General features: G+C 47.6%; 1 protein-coding gene across 2 annotated transcripts in view; it reads right to left on the bottom strand.

Moving 5' to 3' along the window:
- The window catches only part of KIF4A (kinesin family member 4A), a 147,715-nt gene extending 124,553 nt beyond the window's left edge, over nucleotides 1-23,162 (bottom strand). The window contains exons 1-2 of one of the 2 annotated variants that reach the window (XM_069209661.1): nucleotides 22,988-23,162; nucleotides 7,888-8,026 (exon numbers count right to left, since the gene is read on the bottom strand). In XM_069209661.1, coding sequence (XP_069065762.1) covers nucleotides 7,888-8,004 — 117 coding nt within the window. In that variant the 5' untranslated portion in view covers nucleotides 8,005-8,026; nucleotides 22,988-23,162. The remainder of the gene's footprint in view (nucleotides 1-7,887; nucleotides 8,027-22,987) is intronic. The other variant, XM_069209667.1, reaches the window with a different exon arrangement.
- Between the last annotated feature and the right edge of the window lie 1,709 nt (nucleotides 23,163-24,871).

The raw sequence follows: 24,871 nt of genomic DNA on the forward strand, positions 1-24,871 counted from the left end.
CATTGAAAGGCAGGTCCAATAGAGTGTCTGGACATCCGTAGAAAAGCCAAAGGACCTCAACCACGCAAGCCTCCTTGTAGCGATTGAGGTACCCATCGCCCTGGCCAGTCTGTAGAATCCAGGCCAGACTGGATAATCTGCTTAGCCGCAGCTCGAGTGTGACAGGAGCACACCAAATTGTCCTTGCATATCCTGCAGCAAATCTGGAACCACAGCTTTAGCCGTGTCCATCAGGACGTGCACATATCTACCTAACACACAAGTAGCATTTGCCGCTTTCAAGGGCCATACTGCAGGAAGAAAAAGTCTTCTTGGCCAGCTGCTCTATTCTCTTGAACTCTGTCCGAAGGACTAACAGGTAAGGAGCCTGGTGCAGAACGTGTCGAACATGAGGCCTAAACTACCAAGCTCTCCGGAGTGGGATGCTTTGACAAAAATCCCGGAACTCCCGGAGCCACCCTATACCGTCTTGCCACAGATCTGTTCACAGCTGAGGATGACAGGCTTCCACCTTACCTCTAAAATAGGCTCAGTAAGAGCATCATTAAATGGAAGCAAGGGTTCTGCTGATGCCGAAGAAGGATGAAGGACCTTGGACAAAATATTTGTTTCAACCTCAGCAGTCGGCAACGGAAGATCCAAGAAATTTGCCGCCTTCCTGACCACAGAATGGAAAGAGGACGTTTCCTCTGTAAACTGTCCTGGAGATGAAAGATCCCACTCCGGGGAAGTTTCTAGCCCACTGGCTGAGTCTAGGCCCTGATATTCCTCCAAGGGCTCAGCAATCCTCCTTCTAGTAGCCGTCTTGGATACTCCTGGTCTTCTAAAACCTCAGTGCTCTTCTGCGCGACCCCAACCTGGCCTCTAACCTCTGCGTCAACAGAGTTGGCCACCACAGATGACACCGGCTTTAGGACTGATAAACGCGGACCAGAAGGAGACAATATGGTCCAAACCGGATCCATCCGGCACTGATCACATTGGCGCCGTGGACACCTGAGGCGACATCACCGGTGCCGCAGGTCTATAAGGCGAAGTCATCGGCGCCTAACTGGCACCCTCAGCCAGATAAAAGGGCATGAACAGCACTGACTTATAAGGGGCCGGGGAGCCCAATGTAAATGCTAAAGGACCCATTGGACCTGCCGGTGCACCAGCAGGGGCCATAGCATTGAACATGTTAAACATGGCATTCAAAAATGCCGCCATATGCGCTCCCGGAGCTGGGAAGGCAGGATACCGCTGATCTTCATGCGGCACTTGCACCGACTGGGCATCAGAATCCTGCACCCTAGGCGAAAAGCCACCATGAAGACCGATGGCGCCGGAGAAGCCTGAGTGCTTTGAGGCTGTGGAGTCACCGGACTAACCTCCCACATCACCGTCTAGATGGAGACCTGGATCGTGAATGACCTCTAGCCGAACGTCGCAGAGTCTCGTGTCGGTGCCACTTCTTAAGCGAAGTATAAGAGGACGAACTCCGATGACTTTTGTGCTCTTACTTCGCTTTAGCCAAAAAGAGTTTGGCTTCTCTCTCCTTCAGAGCCTTTGGATTCATTTTTTGGCAGGACACACTCCTCGATGTCATGCTCAGAACGTAGGCACCATAAGCAGTCATCGTGAGGTTCCATAACCGACATGCGACCCCCGCACTCCTGACCAGGTTTAAACCCCGACTTCCTAGGAGACAATGTAACTAGAGACAAAAGGGAACACCCTCGAAACAGTAACAAGAGCTAGGAGAAAACAGTTAGCGTCAAAGGCACAGAAAAAAGGGAACTGACGTCAGCACGCCGTCGAGGACCTCTCGTTGTCACGGTGACAGACAGTCGCGTGCGGAGCCGTGCCATTGTGACGTCCACGTCGAGAGCTGGGAAGAAGATTTTCTGTTGAATGCTGGCGCAGTGGGAGAATTCTTAAGGTGAGGAATCCACAGGTAGTTGTATTCATCAGAATCTGATATTTGGATAGTCCCAGCACTACTGCCATACTGGTTCCATAAATAAGAACATGTGCACGCTCACAGACAGGTCTGTCATGTTCTACATATGTAATTTTTGCTTTTAATTGTAGGTTAAAAGCAAACGCTGCAGCCATCTTCGGTTACCTCAATATAGAACTTTAATTTACATCAGAGGTAGAATGTGTTGCTATAGCAGTCATTCAGGTTTCTTAGTATTTTGGGGATATACCAACCATTGTCCATGCCCAGGAAGCCTTCTGCGCCTGGCAGGTATTTGTCTCTAAGCTACTTTTGGTTGTCATTTCACTGTAAACCTACCTGGGTGCACAGGTTCAGTTCTCTGAACCAGGATATCACTAATGGGTTGAGTGTTTAACTCACTACGCCACCTACGGTTTATTTAAAAAAAAATAATAATAATAAATGTTTACGGAATGCGTAATAATCTGTCAAAGTTCAGCAAACACTTACAAACTTCCCCTCCACTGCTGTTTAGCCAGGGTTACTTTGCAGCCCGGTAACTGAAAGATAAAAAGAGCTGAGGAGAAAGGCATTCTCAACGATTATGTGCAGTGTTAGACTTGGCATGGTCTCCCCTAACTTTTTGCATCTACTTCCCGGGTTGTTTCTGTGTGCTGGACTCTGTTTTTTTTGCTCTGGACACTATCACTGCTGACCAGTGCCAAAGTGTAAGTGTTTCCTGTTTAAATTATAGGTGTACACTGGTGTATCCATGATTGGCATATTTGATTTACTAGTAAGTCCCAAGTAAAGTGCACTAGAGTTGCCCAGGGCCTGTAAATCAAATGCTACTAGTGGGCCTGCAGCACTGGTTGTGCCACCCGCATAGTTAGCCCTCTAAACCTGGCTCAGACCTGCCACTGCAGTGGCAGTGTGTGCAGTTTTAAACTATGTACCCACTTGCCAGGTCTAAGCCTTCCCTTTCTATACATGAAAGGCACCCCTAAGGTAGGCCCTAGGTAGTTCCATGGGCAGGGTGCAGTTTATGTTAAAGGTGAGACATGTACTTATGTGTTTTACATGCCCAGACAGTGAAATACTGCTAAATTTGGGTTTCACTGCTGCAAGGCCTCTCTCTCTCTCTCTCTCTCTCTCTCTCTCTCTCTCTCTCTCTCTCTCTCTCTCATAGGTTAACATGGGGGCTGCCTTTCAATATTGTTTAGGAGCAGAAAGACGTGGAGTTTGGGGTCTCTGAACTCACAATTAAAAAATACATCTTTTAGTGAAGTTGGTTTTTAGATTGTGTGTTTGAAAATGCCATCTTCAGAAAGTAGGGATTTTCTAGCTTAAACCATTCTATGACTGCTTGTTTGTGGATTCCCCGTCTGGATTGGTTTGACAGTTGGGCTGGTTGCACCTCTCTCTAGACAGACACAAAGGGAGCTGGGGTGTAGCCTTCATATCTTGAGGGGCCATCTGGGCTGAGGGGAGGAGTGGTAACTTATATACCTGAAACAGCTGTGCCTGCCCTCACACAATGCAGTATCCAACGCCCTGATGTGTGTCTGGGGCCTGGCCTGGCCAAGGCAGGATCTTACGAACAAAAGCCTTTCCTTTGAAGTAGGCCTACTTCAAAGGCAGAAAGGGGCATAAGAAGAGCACCCAAAACCCCTGAATATCAGATTACTTCTGGAACCAAGAGGAACATCTGCCAAGGAGAAGAGCTGGAGGAGTAGTACTGCCCCTCTGCCTGTGCTTGACTGGGTTGGCCTGCAGTTGCTGCTTCTACGAGAGAGGACAAAAACTGACTTGTGTGACTTCCCACTGGTGAAGAATCTCCTGGGGCTGGAAAGTGAGCTTGCCTCCTGTTGTTGAAGTCTCAGGGACAACAAAGACTTCTCTCTCCCAGCACTTGGGCTCTCTGCTGAGAGTTGTGCCTGCCAAGTGGTGCCCTAACCGGTCTTTGGGCCCTTGAAAGGCACAGCTGGTGGAAAAGGACAGAAATCCACACAAAGACCACCGTGCGGGGAAACTGACGCACCACCCGCCTCGTGGCTGAAAAATGAGGTGCCACGGGCCTCATGGCTAACATCAACGCTCCACCTGCAAGATCGACGCAATGCAGCTGGAGAAACGACTCGCAACACCAGCAGCAGCTGCCAACGCAAGCCCCCATGCAACAAGGTTTTTTTGATACCGCACAACCAGATTGACGCAACATCGCTGGGCGCGGAAAATCAATACAAAGCCTGCCCAGGCGCTGAGGTGCCCGTCCGGATCGACGCATCACTCTTGCGGGAGAGAAGAAACAATGCACATTCGCTTGCGGATGAGAAATCGACGCATCGCTGGCGTTTTCCGATGCATTCTCGCCCGTGCAACTTCACTTTGAGCTAACCAGGTACTTTTGTACGCTAACAACGTTCTCACTGTTTTTTAAAGGATTTAAGACTCTTGCTTTTTTAAATTCATAACTTGACTTGTGTATGTTGGACTGTCGTCGTTTTGATCTGGTTTTGTTTAGATAAATATTACCTATTTTTCTAAAACTGTGCCGTGTCATTTTGTAGTGTGTTCACTGAGTTACTGTGTGTGTTGGCACAAATTCTTTACACATTGCTTCTGAAGCTAAGCCTTTCTGCTCGTGCTAAGCTAAAAAGGGGGTGAGCGGGGGTTAACTAAGTGATTCTCCTTTACCCTGACTAGAGTGAGGATCTTTGCTTGGACAGGAGGTAACCCAATTGCCAACCAAAGACCCCATTTCTAACATGCAGATAGACATTTTGCCAAAAATTTTAACTTAAGCATGAAATGTGTTTTGTGCAGGCTGCCTTGGTACCAGGAATCAAACTGGAACTTGGTGTTTGCTGCAAGAAAGGGCCTGAGGTATGGGAGACTCATACTAAGAGGGGAACGGAACTCTCAAGCAATAAAATAGAAGGACAATTTCAGGGTAAATTAAATGCAGATGACAAGCATTCAGCAACTAAAGTGAGTGCCCACAAGATAATAAAATCAACTTTGCAAGGAAACAAAAACCCTACTAGTCTTTTGGATCAATTGTTTTGCGGGGCGACAAATACATCAGTTCCACTTCTAAAGGGGAGAGCAACGTGCAGCCAGAGCCTGGGGTGTCACAGTGGGGGAGTTTAGCATGACAAGGGGTCTTGGTACAAAATACACAACCGAAGATAAGCATTATAAAACATACCAGTCCACTACTGCGGACAAGGGACCAGGTCACTTGTGCTTACATCCACTCCTACATGTGACAAATGGGGAAAGGGCGGGACTGGGATCTATACCTGTGAATGACTAAACGTCTCGAATCATGCAGAGATGGAGACGCCGATGCTTGAAACCATGAAAGCATCACTGGCCTACAGTGGATACTGCCATAGACCACAATGGAAATGAAGGGCTTTAGAACAGCAAGTCCTGCGTCTCAGTTCATAAAGTTGATTTACTGCCTGGCTTCCGTCTCCTGCTTCAGAGTGAGGTGGGGCAGGCAACCTGGGACAGACAGTCCAGACCTAAATACATCGATTTGTTTAGAGATCATATGTCTAAATAAATAAATTTAATAATGGTGTAGAAATTTCAGTGTGGTGCAGCCCCTGAGCCCTAATGGAGAAACCGCCCTAGGAGGCAGCGTGAACCCAATGAGGAAGCATGAATGTCACTACTAGAGTGGGTGAGGGTCATAAATAAAAATTGAAAAACTTTTTTTTGTCTTTTCCCCCCACTTTCCTGTGAAGTGCTGTATAGTCGTGGACCATCTCATGTGGCAGAAGGATACTCTTTTTAATTGAAAAATAGGAGTGGCACTAGACATCACAGAGGCATATCTGTTCATGCAGCTACGTCATCACACGCGTTATAATGCACCCTGCCTTAGGGCTCTTAAGGCCTACTGTAGGAGTGACTTGCATACAAGAGTTATACCATTTGAAAGATTTGGTATTCAGGGACCCTCATCCCCTTGGGTTGCAATCAGTCTTAGCACGTTTCCCACCCTCTGTGCCAGTGTGTGGGGAAGGTGGGTCATGCTGGCTTGTAAGTCTCCAGAGGACAAAGGTTGCTGCTGCCCAAGGCTAAGAAAATGCTGCCAGCTCCTGCACCTGTTGTGGGAGACATCAGGGCGCTAGCTGGGACTGCGGGGGCCTTAGTAGTCAACCCCCCCCCCCCCATGCTCACGAGATTGCAATATTGGGCCGGCCCAAGAAGCTGCGTGTGGGGAGAGCCTCCAGCCTAGCGGGACAGCTACTGGTGCCTGGGGGTACACTTACAAAGGCCAGGTGGGGCCAAGAGTGGTGCGAGGGGAAACATCCCTGGAGGGCCCTCTGGAGGGACATCGCATCTGCTATCCTCCGGTTGCCGGCTGTGTGCTGTGACGTGAAGGAGGAAAACAGTGAAATAGGGGCGACCTGGGCGGACACTGTGCTTAGCGGTGGCCTCACTGGCAAGTGATTACCCTTAGCGCTGCAGAGGTGCTTCTTCCCCACATCAGTCCTGGGTGTGAGGAGCAAGGCACCTATCACCATAAGAGGAGTGGCTGCTGTGTGACAGCTGTTGCCGGGGGGGGGGGGGGGGGGTGGCACTACAATGGGAAAGTCGGACAGGATACAGTCAGTCAAAGTTGCAGTTCTAATAAGGCCAAAGCAGATTTCAAACAGATTTTGGTATCCATGCAGCATAGCCTCACACAAAAAAAAAATAATAAACAAAAAAAACAAACCAAAAAAAACAAACCAAAAAAAACAAACCAAAAAAAACAAACCAAAAAAAACAAACCAAAAAAAACAAACCAAAAAAAACAAACCAAAAAAAACAAACAAACGAGCGTGAGTGGGTAGTTGGGGTGCAATACTGGATGGCAGGGGACTTGTTTGTCGGGTATACGATGTAAGCGTCAATGTTGCGTTTATTGAACAACTATATGTCTAACGTTGAAAATTCCTACACAGAACAGCGCGTAGGAGCTAGGTCCTTATGGCTGCTCACTTGGAATGTTCGTGGGCTAAATGAACATCGCAAGATCCGCAAGGTGGTGGCATATCTGCATCGACACTTTAGATATTGCTGTCCTTCAACAGACAGTTGGCCCCAGGTGGGGGCAATTTGTTGCAATGAAGGATGCAGGGGCAGGTCTGTGCATCTGGCTTCACGACGCACGCAAGGGGGTTACTTATTTGGGATAAGAAAGGGACAAGGATTAGTTTGCAGGAGGTATGTGCAGATCCAGCTGGCCGCTGTGTGGTGGCTAAATGTATTATAGGGAACCGCGTACTGTTGGTAGTGGGTATTCAGGGCCGAACTACGATGATGCTAATTTTTACTACACCCTCAGTGCCAGATTACAGCAATGGGCCGATATTCAGCAGATCTGTGGTGGGGATCTAAATTGTGTGTTGAACCCTGATCAAGACCAGGTTCCGATATGACCCTCACTGGCAGCTCGGGCCCTTAATCCGATCCTAGAATGGGAGGGGTTGGTGGACGTCTAGCCCCATCAGTACCAGACGCTTCCAGGTTATACTCACTACTCAGCAGTGCAAGATATACAAACCTGTATTGACTACTGGCTATGCTAGAGGCAGTTGGCCTCCCAGATCCAGGATTGTGAGATCTTGCCACGCACATATTCAGATCATTCGCCGATACTCCTGGGACTTGTCCCCTCCGCCTGCTTTCTAGTGGCGGTTCCCTCCGAACTGACTGGTGGATGAAACCTTCAGGGTGGAATTGGGTCAGACATAGAGGAATATTTTATACTAAACATGGGGACTGTAACAAAGTTCACTCCAGTCAGGGAGGCGTTCAAAGTATATATACATGGCGTCACAATAGCAAAAACAGTCGGAGTGTAACGGGCGTAGGAAATTACAAAAGCTACTTGGAGGTCAACCATCCACTGGGCTGAGAATCTGTAAAGAATCAAAGCAGGTTGCGTCTTCACTCACCTGCTGTTCGCCGGAAACAAAGGTGAGGCACACCTGACAGCCTTCATTAATCTCCTTGGGGACAAGGGGTCGACAGCGGAGAGCCACCTTGACTGGAATCCCATCTTCCTTCCCCATTTTATTTTCCCCAATGGTCTCCCTAGGAATTTAAAGAACTGTTAGGCATGAACTACAGGGAGTGAAATATATACAAACAGGACTACCCAAGGGGGGAGGGGGGAGATGGAATACATTCATTAGTAGGAAAGAAAGACAAAGCGGAATTCCAGGAGATTGATGACTTAACTTTCTTCAGACCGCTAATTTAAGGCAACACACCACAAGAAATATAATCTCCGGATTAGCAAATCTGTATGCCACAATAAAGGTTGTCCTAACCTATAGATTCCTTCACAATGGCTGGGTCAGCGTGGGTGATGCAAAATTCAGTTTTTGGACAATGTGACAGATCAATGTTTCATAAACAGTACCTTAAACAGCACAGCGATTACATGTTGGACTTGTTCTTGCGAAAGGCAACAGACTAAATTTACAAATATTCAAAACTAAAACAAGCACAGCTTTGTAAATGCTGTTCTGCCAGTCAAGAAACCAGAAGCAATAGTTCAATAATCACAACAGTCTGCCTGGAAAAAAAAAAAAAAAAAAAAAAAAAAAATCATACACATTGCCAACGTGTGGTACCAGACAACACAAGAGGCAGGTACAGTAACTCATAAAAATTACCTTCAAGTAGCTCTAGTGCTGCACTGTCCAGTCCTCCCTGAATAACTAGGATCATATTTCAGAGAACAAGAGAAAAATAAAAAAAGGGATCTAAAGCTTCCCATCTACACATAATCAACGTGAATGTTTTCCATTTCCACACAGTGAGTGCGTGTGAAAAACTATACAAGGCCCTGAATGGAGAACAAAGACTAGGGGGCATATTTACGAGCTGTGTGCGCAATCCTTGCACCATGCATTGTGGTGCATGCACGACAAACAATCTCTCCAGGTCTTATTTTTAAAGTCATGCAAAGCCACTTTGCATCGTTTTGAGTGACTCCAAAAATAGGAGTAATGCAATGCAAAACACTGTCGCATTACTCCGCTCAAGGGAGGCGTTCCCATGAAACTACCATGGTTTTGCACTCATTTCCAGACTTACCAAACCTGAGAATTCACCAAACAGATAACCTCCCCAGGAGAGGCGCAACAAGGAGAAATAACTTTATTTCTCCTTGTTACTTCATATTTCTATGTGTAATGCATTCTGCAGCCCACATAGATAGAGGACTATGCCTAGAAGGAGCCCCTTACTACACAGAAACAATCCTGCATGCATCATGGTGCAAGGGTGCCTGTGTGTGAGCTAGGCAGGCCATTGTGCGCCAGCGCAAGGGGGATGGGGGGGGAGGGGGGAGACAGGAACGCACTGTGTGCCTTAAATCTAGCATATTCCATCCCTTTACCAGTGATACAGTGCAGCTAAGTGACTTATTGCACTGCGCCACGTTCCCATAAATATAGGCCTAGGTGTCTATAGAGGCTGGCTGGCATTTATTTCAGTGCCAGGACTGCCTCTGGTCACATTAAAGCAAAACTGTCAGTTCACGTATGCACCAAGTGCAGACCATTATTATTGTGACAGCATTGATGGACTGTCTTGGTCTACCCCTTACCGTAAACCGCGAGAGTGCACCAATTTACCATTTCAACAATGGGGTCTTGCCAGCTCCTCCCAATGCCACACTCTTCATTGCCAAAACCTCTCCCCTTCTCACCCCCTGCCAAAAAAACAAAACAAAAAAAGGAACTGCTTTTTGGGTAATCCCAGATCTTCTGTACTTTCAGCCCCTCTTCCAACCCAAATCTGTGCTCTAGAACAGGGGCCACTGATAGAATCTGCATGGCCTGGACTGCCCAAGTCAGTCTGCAGCAGACCTGGAAGACCAGATTACAGAAGCTAAGACTGCTCTGTGATTGCTTGGTTTCTCCATCACCTTGATTCACTGAGCTTCATACTTCAGATACTTAGGTCTACCCAAATGGACTCAATGTAGCATTCCAGCTTGTTTTCCGCAAGGATCTACCATCTTAGAATGCACCCTCGATGCACATTTCTACAACGGAGCAGTCAAAGGACATATCCAGTAAGCAGACTACTTTCTTTGGGCAGTGTGGCCTATTATACTATATCAGCAGGTCCTAAGTGAGCTATTGCTAATTCCTCCCATTTGGCAAACAAGTTTTATTATTTGTGCGAGGTCCACAGTCATTCCAGCACATCTGATGACAGTTTTTTTTACTGAAAAGGCAGGAGAAACTAGCTAGCCTATTTGGCAAGGATGATCAGGCACTCTGTATATTCCACTGCCTCAATCTCAGCCGCCTGTTAAGGCCAAAACAGTTACCGGCATGAACAGCTCATGTTACCCTTCACAACGCCCAAGCGAGGGTTGCGGACTTGCATTATTTTAAGATAAAGGCCACTTTCATTTTACTACAAATCAACAGAGTCTATGTACCATGTAACAAACCAGACATCTCCAGCCACTGATGACCAACAGAATAGATTCCTATCCAAGGCAACTTTAAATTGTGTCCACTGTGCTGATCCTGAAGCCAGTGCAGTGAGGCACAGTACCCACGGAAATGCTTTTTTCTAAATAACAAAATAATTACAGATAATCAGGTACCATACGAAAATGCCAACCTATTCTCTTGAAGAGATTGAAGATAGAGCAGAGTGATCCACCAGACCGGCCTCCAAAGGCAATTCTAGAAGGGTTTGATAGAAGGAGGAGACAGGGCAGCTAGTTTAAAAAAAAAAAAAAAAAAAAAAAAAAAAACACCACACCCCACACTACAACCAAGAGGTGGAGCTCAATACCCTCAACTTAACTTCCTATGCAACAGGCAGCTTCTGAAGACTGCTGGGCGCGACAAACAGACCAGCACTGATCTCCCTAATCAGTACAACATTGTAAATAAGCTGCAGGGCTACACATACTGCAGGTCTGCCGGCAACAGATGATTCTAGACAAGAATCTGTTGTTCCCAAGAAGTCTGAAGTTACACTGCAATGGAAGGAAAGAGGGGATGGCGGATCGCACAAACTGGAAAAAGATCAAATGAATTTGGCATAAAATGCAAATCCCGATTTAAAGCCTGGTTTTTGCATAAACAATTACAGGCCCAGAAATACGCCGACCAATGACTGCAAAGCAAGGTCCACGTATTGTTTCACACCAGCAACCAGAACCTCCGTCTGTAACAGCTGAGTTTCTACTAAGACCGGCTTATGCAAACCAACAAAAAAGTCAAGTATTGTTAAACATACATGTTTACCATTCAGTGCCTTATCAAAACAGAAAGATCTAGATATTTTCAGCAAAGGTTTACAAAACAAAATACACAAACAAAAACAAAAAAAGGCAACAACAAATTTAATTCTGATAGTAATAGATAGACCACTGAAATCCCAGAGGTTTGGGGGATAAATTAAACCAATGAACACCAAGGATATTTGCGTATAACCTAAATGAAAACTGGAGAAAATATAGTACCAACCACAGCCGGGTGCATGCATAGTCAAGTGCTGAATGAAGTTAACGGTCAAACTAAAGTTCATGCCACCGACACAACCAGCATCTACAATCAGGTCATTAGTAAGAACCATTATCAGCTTGCATGCCTCAAATTGATCATCACAACTGAAACTGGCAGATGAGTCACAGAGCTGCTAGTTCACAAAGGTCTAGGAATGTTTTTTGTTTTCAGGAACAAGACCAGAAAGATTTTCTAGAGACTCCTCAAAAAAATAAAATACATAATAGTAATAAACACTAATTAATAATAAATACATAGTAAATAATAGTAATATTAATCTTAATACTAATCTTAATACTAATAAAACTAATATTAATGATAATACTAATAAAAATACTAATAATAATACTTCACAGAAGAGAGCTTCATATAAAACTTGATCAATAATAAGATCAGGTTCGGGAGACAAGTCGGGCAAGCTACTTTGACTTGCCAATAGAGCGCAAGAAGCTAAAATAAACCCATCAGTTCTAAACAGAAAGGAAATTGATATTTAACACTGCTGAAACACTCACCATTTACTAGAGAAACCTACATCTATGCCACCAGCCCCCTGTAGAATAAGGGGGCATCCTAGAGCAAACTATCTCCCCAAGGTATTGCTTCCACGTGTTGAGTCTTCCCCTTCCCTGTGGAGTGGGGCATCCGACAGTTGCTGCTCTCCCGTTTGCCCTAGCAATTACCTCTACACCCTCCAAAACCCCCTAAAACAGATTCCCTCACAGTGCCAATTCTTCAGCTAGGTGAATCCTTAGTCAGTAAATTCCTTTGGCCGGACAGTATACAGGTCTATCAAAAATGGGTATGAGCCCCTGTAAGACTTGGTATCCTTAGGATGGTCTCCCCTAACTTTTTGGATTGTGTGTTTGAAAATGCCACTTTTAGAAGTAGGCATTTTCTTGCTTATACCATTCTATGGCTTTGCTTGTTTGTGGATTCCTGTCTGGGTCAGTTTGACAGTTGGGCTGGTCGCACCTCTCTTCTAGACAGTGACAAAAAGGGAGCTTGTGTGTAGCCTGCATATTCTGATGAGCCATCTGTGCTGGGAGGGAGAAGAGGAGTGGAGTGGTCACTCACACCTGAAAGGGCTGTCCCTGCCCTCACACAATGCAGTCTCCAACCCCCTGGCGTGTGTCTGGTGCCTGGCCAAGGCATGATCTTACAAACAAGAGACTTTCCTTTTAAGTTTGCCTACTTCAAAGGCAGAAAGGGGAAAACGTAGTGCATCCAAAACCCCTGAAAATTAGATAACTTCTGGAATCAAGAGGAACTTCTGCCAAGGAGAAGAGCTGAAGAGAAGTGCTGCCCTACCTGTGACTGCTTTGTTGGGCTATCCTGCAGTTGATGCTTCTGCCTGTGAAAAGCAACAAAGACTGGACTTCATAGCTTGACTTGTGTATGCTAGATTTTTGTCTTTTTCTTCTTGCTTGATTTAGATAAATATTACCTATTTTTCTAAACTGGTGCGGTGCCCATTTAGAAGTGTTTTTGCTGTATTACTGGCGGTGTGGTACAACTACTTTATACATTGCTTCTGAAGTTAAGCCTACCTGCTCGTGCCAAGCTACCAAGGGGGTGAGTGGAGGTTAACTGAGGATGATTCTCCTTTACCCTGACTAGAGTGAGGGTCCTTGCTTGGACAGGGGGTAACTCGACTGGCAACCAAAGACCTAATTTCTAACAGCCCCACTCTGATCCATCGTCAGGAACCACAGCTGAACATAGTCTCCTTCGATGATGATACCCAGCTGATCATCTCACTGACCGAAAACCCTACTCCTGCCAAGAAGAATTTCCACAACAGGATGAAAGCCGTCGCCACCTGGATGAAGGACAGCTGCCTCATGCTCAACTGACAAGACCGCGATCCTCATCCTGGGACCATCCACAAAGATCTACAAATGGATCCCAAAGGACTGCCTGTAGGAGGCTGGACTGGCTTGTAGTGAGTACCAAGGGGTACTTGCACCTTGCACCAGGCTCAGTTATCCCTTATTAGTGTATAGGGTGTCTAGCAGCTTAGGCTGATAGATAATGGTAGCTTAGCAGAGCAGCTTAGGCTGAACTAGGAGACGTGTGAAGCTACTACAGTACCACCTAGTGTCATATGCACAATATCATAAGAAAACACAATACACAGTTATACTAAAAATAAAGGTACTTTATTTTTATGGCAATATGCCAAAGTATCTTAGAGTGTACCCTCAGTGAGAGGATAGGAAATATACACAAGATATATATACACACAATAGCAAAAATATGCAGTATAGTCTTAGAAAACAGTGCAAACAATGTATAGTTACAATAGGATGCAATGGGGAAACATAGGGATAGGGGCAACACAAACCATATACTCCAAAAGTGGAATGCGAACCACGAATGGACCCCAAACCTATGTGACCTTGTAGAGGGTCGCTGGGACTATTAGAAAATAGTGAGAGTTAGAAAAATAACCCTCCCCAAGACCCTGAAAAGTGAGTGCAAAGTGCACTAAAGTTCCCCTAAGGACAAAGAAGTCGTGTTAGAGGAATAATGCAGGAAAGACACAAACCAGCAATGCAACAACTGTGGATTTCCAATCTAGGGTACCTGTGGAACAAGGGGACCAAGTCCAAAAGTCACAAGCAAGTCGGAGATGGGCAGATGCCCAGGAAATGCCAGCTACGGGTGCAAAGAAGCTTCTACTGGACAGAAGAAGCTGAGGTTTCTGCAGGAACGAAAAGGGCTAGAGACTTCCCCTTTGGTGGACGGATCCCTCTCGCCGTGGAGAGTCGTGCAGAAGTGTTTTCCCGCCAAAAAAACGCCAACAAGCCTTGCTAGCTGCAAATCGGTTAGCGTTTTTGGACGCTGCTGAGGCCCAGGAGGTCGCAAATTGGACCAGCAGAGAGAGGGGACGTCTGAAGCCGGTAGCACCCGGAGAAGTGCCAGAAACAGGCACTACGAGGATGCGTGAAACGGTGCTCGCCGAAGTTGCACAAAGGAGTCCCACGTCGCCGGAGACCAACTTAGAAAGTCGTGCAATGCAGGTTAGAGTGCCGTGGACCCAGGCTTGGCTGTGCACAAAGGATTTCCGCCGGAAGTGCACAGGGGCCGGAGTAGCTGCAGAAGTCGCGGTTCCCAGCAATGCAGCCCAGCGAGGTGAGGCAAGGACTTACCTCCACCAAACTTGGACTGAAGAGTCACTGGACTGTGGGGGTCACTTGGACAGAGTCACTGGATTCGAGGGACCTCGCTCGTCGTGCTGAGAGGAGACCCAAGGGACCGGTAATGCCGCTTTTTGGTGCCTGCGGTTGCAGGGGGAAGATTCCGTCGACCCACGGGAGATTTCTTCGGAGATTCTGGTGCAGAGAGGAGGCAGACTACCCCCACAGCATGCACAAGCAGGAAAACAGTCGAGAAGGCGGCAGGATCAGCGTTACAGAGTTGCAGTAGTCGTCTTTGCTACTATGTTGCAGGTTTGCAGGCTTCCAGCGCGGTCAGCAGTCGATTCCTTGGCAGAAGGTGAAGAGAGATGCAGAGGAACTCGGATGAGCTCTTGCATTCGTTATCTAAAGTTTCCCCAGAGACAGAGACCCTAAATAGCCAGAAAAGAGGGTTTGGCTACCTAGGAGAGAGGATAGGCTAGCAACACCTGAAGGAGCCTATCACAAGGAGTCTCTGACGTCACCTGGTGGCACTGGCCACTCAGAGCAGTCCAGTGTGCCAGCAGCACCTCTGTTTCCAAGATGGCAGAGGTCTGGAGCACACTGGAGGAGCTCTGGACACCTCCCAGGGGAGGTGCAGGTCAGGGGAGTGGTCACTCCCCTTTCCTTTGTCCAGTTTCGCGCCAGAGCAGGGGCTAAGGGGTCCCTGAACCGGTGTAGACTGGCTTATGCAGAATTGGGCACATCTGTGCCCAACAAAGCATTTCCAGAGGCTGGGGGAGGCTACTCCTCCCCTGCCTTCACACCATTTTCCAAAGGGAGAGGGTGTCACACCCTCTCTCAGATGAAGTTCTTTGTTCTGCCATCCTGGGCCAGGCCTTGCTGGACCCCAGGAGGGCAGATGCCTGTCTGAGGGGTTGGCAGCAGCAGCAGCTGCAGTGAAACCCCAGGAAGGGCAGTTTGGCAGTACCAGGGTCTGTGCTACAGACCACTTTGATCATGGAATTGTGCCAACAATGCCAGGATGGCATAGAGGGGGCAATTCCATGATCTTAGACATGTTACATGGCCATATTCGGAGTTACCATTGTGAAGCTACATATAGGTAGTGACCTATATGTAGTGCACGCGTGTAATGGTGTCCCCGCACTCACAAAGTTCAGGGAATTGGCTCTGAACAATGTGGGGGCACCTTGGCTAGTGCCAGGGTGCCCTCACACTAAGTAACTTTGCACCTAACCTTTACCAGGTAAAGGTTAGACATATAGGTGACTTATAAGTTACTTAAGTGCAGTGTAAAATGGCTGTGAAATAACGTGGACGTTATTTCACTCAGGCTGCAGTGGCAGGCCTGTGTAAGAATTGTCAGAGCTCCCTATGGGTGGCAAAAGAAATGCTGCAGCCCATAGGGATCTCCTGGAACCCCAATACCCTGGGTACCTCAGTACCATATACTAGGGAATTATAAGGGTGTTCCAATAAGCCAATGTAAATTGGTAAAATTGGTCACTAGCCGGTTAGTGACAATTTGAAATAAATGAGAGAGCATAACCACTGAGGTTCTGGTTAGCAGAGCCTCAGTGAGACAGTTAGGCACCACACAGGGAACACATACATATAGGCCACAAACTTATGAGCACTGGGGTCCTGACTAGCAGGGTCCCAGTGACACATAAACATACTGAAAACATGGGGTTTTCACTATGAGCACTGGGCCCTGGTTAGCAGGATCCCAGTGAGACAGTGCAAATACCCTGACATACACTCACAAACAGGCCAAAAGTGGGGGTAACAAGGCTAGAAAGAGGCTACTTTCTCACACTGCCGCAAAACCATAACCCATGCTCTGGTTACCAGCAGACTTGACTATTACAACACCTACTATGCCGGCACAACCCAAAAAAGCCTGAAGAAACTACGGCACATCCAAAACACCTCTGCCAGACTCATCCTGGGCATTCCCCATTGCAAACATCTCCAATCACCTAAGAGACCTTACTATACACATACAGTCAGATCCAAAGTAAAATAGAGGACGTCCACAACAATTGTCAATCAATATCCTCTGAGAAGCATTCATGAGTGACATAGAAAAGCCTCCAAAATTCATTCACAGTTTGGCCACAAGAGCCTCAAATACATCACAGATTCGAGCAGCACACCTGAAGAATCAAAAACAAGCATTCTAAAGCACTGAAACCAGCATTTATTCAGTCACCAACCCCCTAAATAGCCCTTCCAACCTACTCTGTAGTCCTCTCATCAGACGACTAACTCCTACAGTAATTCCTGCTTTACGAACATGGTCAGAGCCAACATCAGCATAATGAATTATAAGCAACTTTGTGAAAAAACACAGGTGTGGCGGCATTAGTAACATACCACATGGACTCCCAGTAAACATCACTTGCACTCCACAATTCTTGTTAATCACTGTAGGAAGCTGACTCTCTATATGGTGCACTAACAAGAAGTACACCGTGCATAGAATCCAGTGGATCCCCAATTGATTTGTAGAGGCAGAACTAGAAATGACTAATGCTCTATTTTGTGGTAGTGTGGGCAAGCAGTTAGGCTTATCAGAGAACAGTGCTAAGCACGTTGTTGTACTCAGAAGCAATAAGTGAGACACTCAAAGAATAAATCTGAGACCAATTTAGAAAAATAACAGTTCTTTTTATATATAATTTTGAACCCAAGGACGTCGCTATAAGGTAAGTATGTTTTTAAGCATAAATAAATACTTTTCACTTGCAAAAATCAACAGTGCAATGTCAGATTTCTTCAGTGTTAGCCTATGGAAGGAAAACACATTCAGCAAACAAGCACTTTACGATGACTCACAGGACCAATTTTGTAGACTTAAGGTGAGTACTAGGCAAGGGTCCGGACCACAACAACAGGTCACTACGGGCAGCCGGGTGCAGAGGTGTAGTATGGCATCGGGTGCCCAATGTATTTCAATGGGGATTGATCTCCGTGGCTTTAGGCTGCTGGCTCTGGCTGAAGGGCCAGTCGGGGACAGCCAACAGGTGCACTGCTAACGTGTGTTGCTCGAGGACAGAGGTGCACCATTGGTCTTTTCCAAGGCCCAGGGGCAAGGAATGCAGGTGTGACCTTTGGCATCAGGTTTCCTTGTCCAGGAGTACTGTCGATCTGGGGGTCCGAGGCTGCAAGCGTCATTATGGAGTCCAGGAAGGGTGCAAACCACAGTGGACTCTAGCTCAGGAGAGCTGGGTGATGTCATTGGTACTAAACCGCCTAAGAAATGTACACAATCCACTAAAGCTGAAACTACAAACTCAGCATGTTGCACCTCGATCTGACATGAGCAAAGGTGTAGAACTCTAAAGCACTTGCTGTTTCTTGAAAACAGCAAAGTGTTGCAATAAAAAGACAAATATCCTTTATAGAATGGTTCCATCTGGGCACAAAAAAAAAAAAAACAACAAGAAAGAAACTTGCAGAAAAAGCAGTGATGCGCAAAACAAACATCATAAGCTTAGCCAAGAAGAGCATCCTGAAACACCAATCCCCAAACCACACTCCGGTTAATAAAAAAAAATTCCACATAATTGGACCACTAAAAGGAGATAAAGTCACTTCACCCAGCAGCCCTCCAACGACTAACCAACAATTAGATAGCATCATACCTTCTTCCTATCCATTCACACTGGAAGTACATGGAATACTTAGACATTTACAGACTCCAGTGAACATTCCAAACCACAATATACAACTGTGAGAAATTGAATTATTTGGGGTGGACAACTGTCCACTTCAAGGAATAATCACAACCTTGGTCAGGGTGAACCCCCAAAGTCACTAAATTGACCTGAGCTCAAAGTCCAGGTTTGTATGGCACAGAGCTACCTGGCTTATCTTACGACAATGTGTGAAGTATATAAGCAGTAGCAAAACAGCAATAAAGTCAATACACAAAACAAAAATCCCAAACCGAATTAGAAAAATAGAGAAAATAAACAAACTGACACCAAAATGACAATAATCCAATAAGCGGAACTGGAGATGTGAAAGTTTTATGTGGAAATAGTACCAAAAAGACCCATTGACAGTCAATGGTCAAGTTAGACCGGAACCTAAAAACATTTTGAGGCGGACCACAATGAAGTACGGGTTGGATACACTAACCAGTTTCATCCTGGTCAAAGATTTTACCTTCTGACTTTAGTTATGCAAGTCCTCGTCCACCACAGGAGTGCATGTCTAAAGCCCCCAGAACCTCAGGGGAAGCACTTAGAGACTCAATGAGTGTCAAGCAGAAGCCAACATCCGGGTCAACATTCATGCCTGGCACTAGCTAGTGGGTTGAAATAACTCCTAGGTACACCCTAACCATTAGGGTAAAAAGTTCCTAGGGGTTAACCTACCCACAATTGCAGCAGTTCCTTCTTGTCTTACTGCAGCCAGGGCCAAAACATCACGTGTCAAGGCATTTTCAAGACGGCAAAAATCAACCATTCATGCTAAACTCGAGCTATGTAGGTCAGTCAGTCATAAGGAAATCCCCAGTGTACTCTCACATCTAACACTAAAATCCATTTAGAAGCAGGCACTGAACCAACAACAAACCCAAAGAGATGTCTGGTAAAAGAATGAGGGCTCGTCAGCAACCAGTGAATATGGAAGAACTGTTGTGGCATGTTCTCTTTCTCGCAAGTGTGTCCCAAACGTTATACGTGGCTCAACCGATCTGTTGAACAGGATTTGACACTACTGTCAAAAGGAGGCCAATGCCACCGCCCTGCAAATTCAGGTGAACTCTGGAATTCAGCCAATGGAGCTCATCCTGTTGTATGCGCCTGGAAGGCATTTCACACCTATTCAAGGCTAACCACTGCCTGAGAGCTAGCCTTCTAACAGTACAGGTGGGTAAAGAGAAACTTTCTAGAAGTTAATTTTCCTTATTTATTTAAAAAAAAAAAAAAAAAACTTCGCCATTGAATTTATAACAACGTAAAAATTGGGATTTAATTATTCTTCAAGCTGGTCCCTTTCCTGGGGTACAGTTCTAGCATTTACTATTATTATTTACTATTACTTCCAAGTGTTTCTCTGTAGGCCAGCAACCTTCCTACAGTTAAAATAGATTTTACGGGATAGTCACTGTAACATGCTAACTTTGAATTTCTACATGCCCTACTTTTAAATATCATGCACCCTACCTAGTGGGCTGTATGGTCTACATGGGATGACTTAATATTTAAAAGTGAAGTTTTTACCTGTCAAGGCAAGTTAAATATACTAATTAGAAAAATGGCAATTTATACATCTTAAAATGGGGAGTACAGGCACTTCACTACTAGTGAGCATGGGTAAGGTGCAAAGAGTTCTAAAGCCAGGAACAATATAGGGTCCATCAAGAGGTGAAAAATCCACAGTGAGCAAGCAGGAAAGGGGCACATTCCTACAATAACCAACGTCTCAAAATGTTTATCTTGTAGCAGTTCTACATTGCACCTCTCTCACAACCTTCAAGCAGGCAGTACTCGCACAACCCCTCACCCCCCAAAAAAGTATTTTAGTCAAGTCAAATTAGAACCAAAAAAAGGAGGTGTCACTTTTCCCTAAACATGAAATGGCAAAGCTAAAGAGTCTTAATCATGCGGTGATATAACAATCAATAAACGTCAGGAATGTATAGATAAAGCAGAACACCAATGACATGACTCACGCCTATGGCAGGATTGCTCGTGCATATTTAACTATCAGGCTGGCACGGACGGGCAGAGCCTTGTTCAACACCTGGCAAAGATCCAGAACTCATTAACAAGCTCTGCTATGACAAAGAATTCAAGGGTGATGGTATATAACTAAGTTAGAAGCACATCACGGTGATGCAAGTGACTGGGGAGATAGGTCCGACCTTAGGACGCAACATGGACTACACGGTCAAAGCAGCAGCCATAAACATGAACCTGGAAAGTGATTAATCTATTGTCAAGTCAATACGTCCCAGCCACTGACTTAAAGTATACAAAAACAATAAATAAAAAGATGATGTCAATAGGATGGATCTCGAACGACCCAACAAATAAAGCTACAGCCTAAGAGTGACCAACAATACTCATTTGTAGCACAGCTCTAAACCAGCCACCTCAAACAAGCACTCCATGGATTTTAAGGGGTGGAGGCAGCACTGCAAATCAATTAGAAACCATAAAACCACAAATCATACCATATCCCAATGAAACAGCTGGCGAGAAGACAGTGCTCAGTAACATCACACACGCTGGACGTTTTTTCCCAAAAAGGACAGGGACACCATAACAATTGACCAAGTCAGCACCTCCAGTTTGTTATCAACTGCCCCACAACCTGCAGGTCAGTCACGAGACCTCCAGGTCAGTCTCTCCCACGCACATTTCCCTACGACAGTCCCTCCTTCCTTCATCTAGCTTCCTCTACACCTGGCCCAGTGCCCACGTTCTCCATCGCGAGTGGAGTCGGTCCCTACCCTGGTTGCAGCCACTCCTCCCTCCAGCACCACCAGTGCAGCCCCTCCAGCACCACCAGTGCAGCACACTACTCCCTCCAGCACCACCACTGCAGCCACTCCTCCCTGCAGCACCACCAGTGCAGCCACTCCTCCCTGCAGCACCACCAGTGCAGCCACTCCTCCCTGCAGCACCACCAGTGCAGCCACTCCTCCCTGCAGCACCACCAGTGCAGCCACTCCTCCCTGCAGCACCACCAGTGCAGCCCACTCCTCCCTCCAGCACCACCAGTGCAGCCCACTCCTCCCTCCAGCACCACCAGTGCAGCACACTCCTCCCTCCAGCACCACCACTGCAGCACACTCCTCCCTCCAGCACCACCACTGCAGCACACTCCTCCCTCCAGCACCACCACTGCAGCACACTCCTCCCTCCAGCACCACCACTGCAGCCACTCCTCCCTCCAGCACCACCACTGCAGCCACTCCTCCCTCCAGCACCACCACTGCAGCCACTCCTCCCTCCAGCACCACCACTGCAGCCACTCCTCCCTCCAGCACCACCACTGCAGCCACTCCTCCCTCCAGCACCACCACTGCAGCCACTCCTCCCTCCAGCACCACCACTGCAGCCACTCCTCCCTCCAGCACCACCACTGCAGCCACTCCTCCCTCCAGCACCACCACTGCAGCCACTCCTCCCTCCAGCACCACCACTGCAGCCACTCCTCCCTCCAGCACCACCACTGCAGCCACTCCTCCCTCCAGCACCACCACTGCAGCCACTCCTCCCTCCAGCACCACCAGTGCAGCCACTCCTCCCTCCAGCACCACCAGTGCAGCACACTCCTCCCTCCACCACCACCAGTTCAGCCACTCCTCCCTCCACCACCAGCAGTTCAGCCACTCCTCCCTCCACCACCAGCAGTGCAGCACACTCCTCCCTCCACCACCAGTGCAGCCACTCCTCCCTCCAGCACCACCAGTGCAGCCACTCCTCCCTCCAGCAGTTCAGCCACTCCTCCCTCCAGCACCACCAGTGCAGCACACTCCAGCACCACCAGTGCAGCCCCTCCTCCCTGCAGCACCACCAGTGCAGCCCCTCCTCCCTGCAGCACCACCAGTGCAGCCACTCCTCCCTGCAGCACCACCAGTGCAGCCACTCCTCCCTGCAGCACCACCAGTGCAGCACACTCCTCCCTGCAGCACCACCAGTGCAGCACACTCCTCCCTGCAGCACCACCAGTGCAGCACACTCCTCCCTGCAGCACCACCAGTGCAGCACACTCCTCCCTGCAGCACCACCAGTGCAGCACACTCCTCCCTGCAGCACCACCAGTGCAGCACACTCCTCCCTGCAGCACCAGCAGTTCAGCCACTCCTCCCTCCAGCACCAGCAGTTCAGCCACTCCTCCCTCCAGCACCACCACTGCAGCCACTCCTCCCTCCAGCACCACCACTGCAGCCACTCCTCCCTCCACCAGGTGTCAATGGCTCAGCCTCTGCTGCCGGCCCCTGTGCTGTCCTACGCTGCTGGAGTGGGAACTCTCCTCCCCACACATCTACAAAGCACCCACACTTTCCCCTGCCCCAGTCCCTCACGCCACCACTAACCCGGGACAGTCACCTTGACCTCTCAAGGCCGTGTATCCCACGATATACAGAGTGCCCCCTCCCTCCGGGACAGGCCTCAGGCCAGACCCTGCCTCCCCCCGGCCACTTACATATCAGTACACCAGTGACCCACCGCCTGCCTTATGTAACCACCCCTCCTCTCCCGGGGAAGGGGTACCTCCTTGGTGGCAGTGGCCCTTCGCCTCGTGCTGCCCGCCTCGCTCCCTCGGACCACCCGGCACGAACCGTCAGCCTCCCCCCGGGGTCCCCGGCACCACCCAACGCTCTGTACCTGCTCCAAGCGCAGCAGGACTCCTCGACTGGCAGGCACCGCCTCTCTGTCCACCGGAGCCTCTACCCCCGGGCGGCTCCTCTCCGTCCCCCGGCTTCAGTACGTATTTTCCAGGCCCCGCTCCGCGCTCAGCCTCGGACCGGAGGACTCAGATTAACCGCCAACTTTCAAAACTGACACGGAGGGGAGCACCCGACCAATCATATCCCGGCAGAGCTGACGCTGCGCAATGGCGTCACCCGAGGGACGGAGCGTGGGAAAGGGACGTGGGAGGCAGACACAGAAAAGGGACTACTCCTATTTCAACCTCCATAACTTTCTTGTTCTAAGTGTGCCGGGGGAACATTACCGAAAGACAGCTGTTCGAACGCGTCGTGGCTTTTATTCGGCCCAATCAGCAACGGCAAAATAATAACGGAGTAGTGTGTGCAAGATCATTCTCCACGAAAAACGATTACAGAATATTTCAGAAGTTTTTTTTAGATAATTGTATGTGCTTCCTTTTTAGAGGGTTATTAAGATTAACAGTAGAAGATGTTTAATTGTTGCTCTGCGAAAGATTGGGAAAACAGGACATCATTTTCAGATCTTTCAGTGCCTTCATTAGCTTGACCGTCTGCGGGCCAGTGACCGTCCAAGATGGCGCCTCCGAGAGGGAAACGGCGCTGGGTGGCACGGCTCTTCCGGGAGTCGCCCGGCTGCTGTCTACATTCATTGATGGGACGTGTTTGCCTCACGGCTGCCTTAAAAGAAACAGATAATTGAATGTAACGACGAGAAGTGCGTATGGTTTGTTTATTCAGGCCCAGGAGATAAGATCCCAGCGGAGCAGAGCTGCGGACAAGCTCAGCGCCTCCCCTCCCTGCTGTCAGCGCTGTCCAAAATGTAATCCCTTCACCAACATTTGAGACAGTTCCTCGCTTCAACAGGAGCTAAACTGTAATACCAGGCACTACAACAAAGCATCACTAACGCTCACCATAAGAAACAAAACACAAGTATTAGCAATATGGTACGTATTAATAAGGCACCCTTCCAAAAAAAGCACAGCAAGGTGAAATAAAGTATAATGCCTAAAAGGTAGCAAAAGAATATGCAAGAGAAACTGGTGCTAAGAGACCTTGATCCTGTAACGCAATCTACAAATCTTTTGGATCCTTGCACAATCCTCACCCCATTGGTTGCACATTTATACATTTTTGGCATGTTATCAAGCTGGGTGCGGGGGCAAGAAGTGGCTCCCAACCTTTGGACTTTTGTGGACCCCCACTTTATCAGTACTGGAACCCGTGGACCCCCACTCAATCATTATTGGAATTCGGGGACCCCCCCAGTGAGTCATTACTGAAAGCTGGAGACCTAATCTGTTAATATTATTTAATTTTCTAAGGGGTCACGGAGCCCCTGAGGAGGCTTCGCAGACCACCAGGGGTCCCCAGACCACAGGTTGGGAACCACTGCCTCAAGTGGAATGACCATCATATGCAGAAGCACGAGATGGGTGGTCAGGAGAAGAAGGCGCTAACCTTTCAAACCCAATTGCTAATGGAAAATACACAACCAGAAAGGGTGCTCTAAGAAGGACAAAGGGATCACCACAAACCTCTGTATGAGAAGCACAAAGCTTCTAAAAACAACAAAAGAAAACACTGATCAACCAAGAAATTATTCTGCATATATAAGTCCATATATTGTCAAATAATTCTTTATTAGTAGTCCTTGTCTTCAGATCCAGTGTCGCCCTGATCATAACAGATCAGCAGTTATAACATCTTGATTGTAGCAAAGCTTCTTTGTACATAACAGCGTAGCCAACACGTGTTTTGTCATGATTGGTTGGGTCACCTACGACTTAATCGGGACATAAATCCAATCTAGATGTAG

The sequence above is a fragment of the Pleurodeles waltl genome, chromosome 2_1 (genome assembly GCF_031143425.1).
Source record: "Pleurodeles waltl isolate 20211129_DDA chromosome 2_1, aPleWal1.hap1.20221129, whole genome shotgun sequence".
Lineage (NCBI taxonomy): Eukaryota > Metazoa > Chordata > Amphibia > Caudata > Salamandridae > Pleurodeles > Pleurodeles waltl.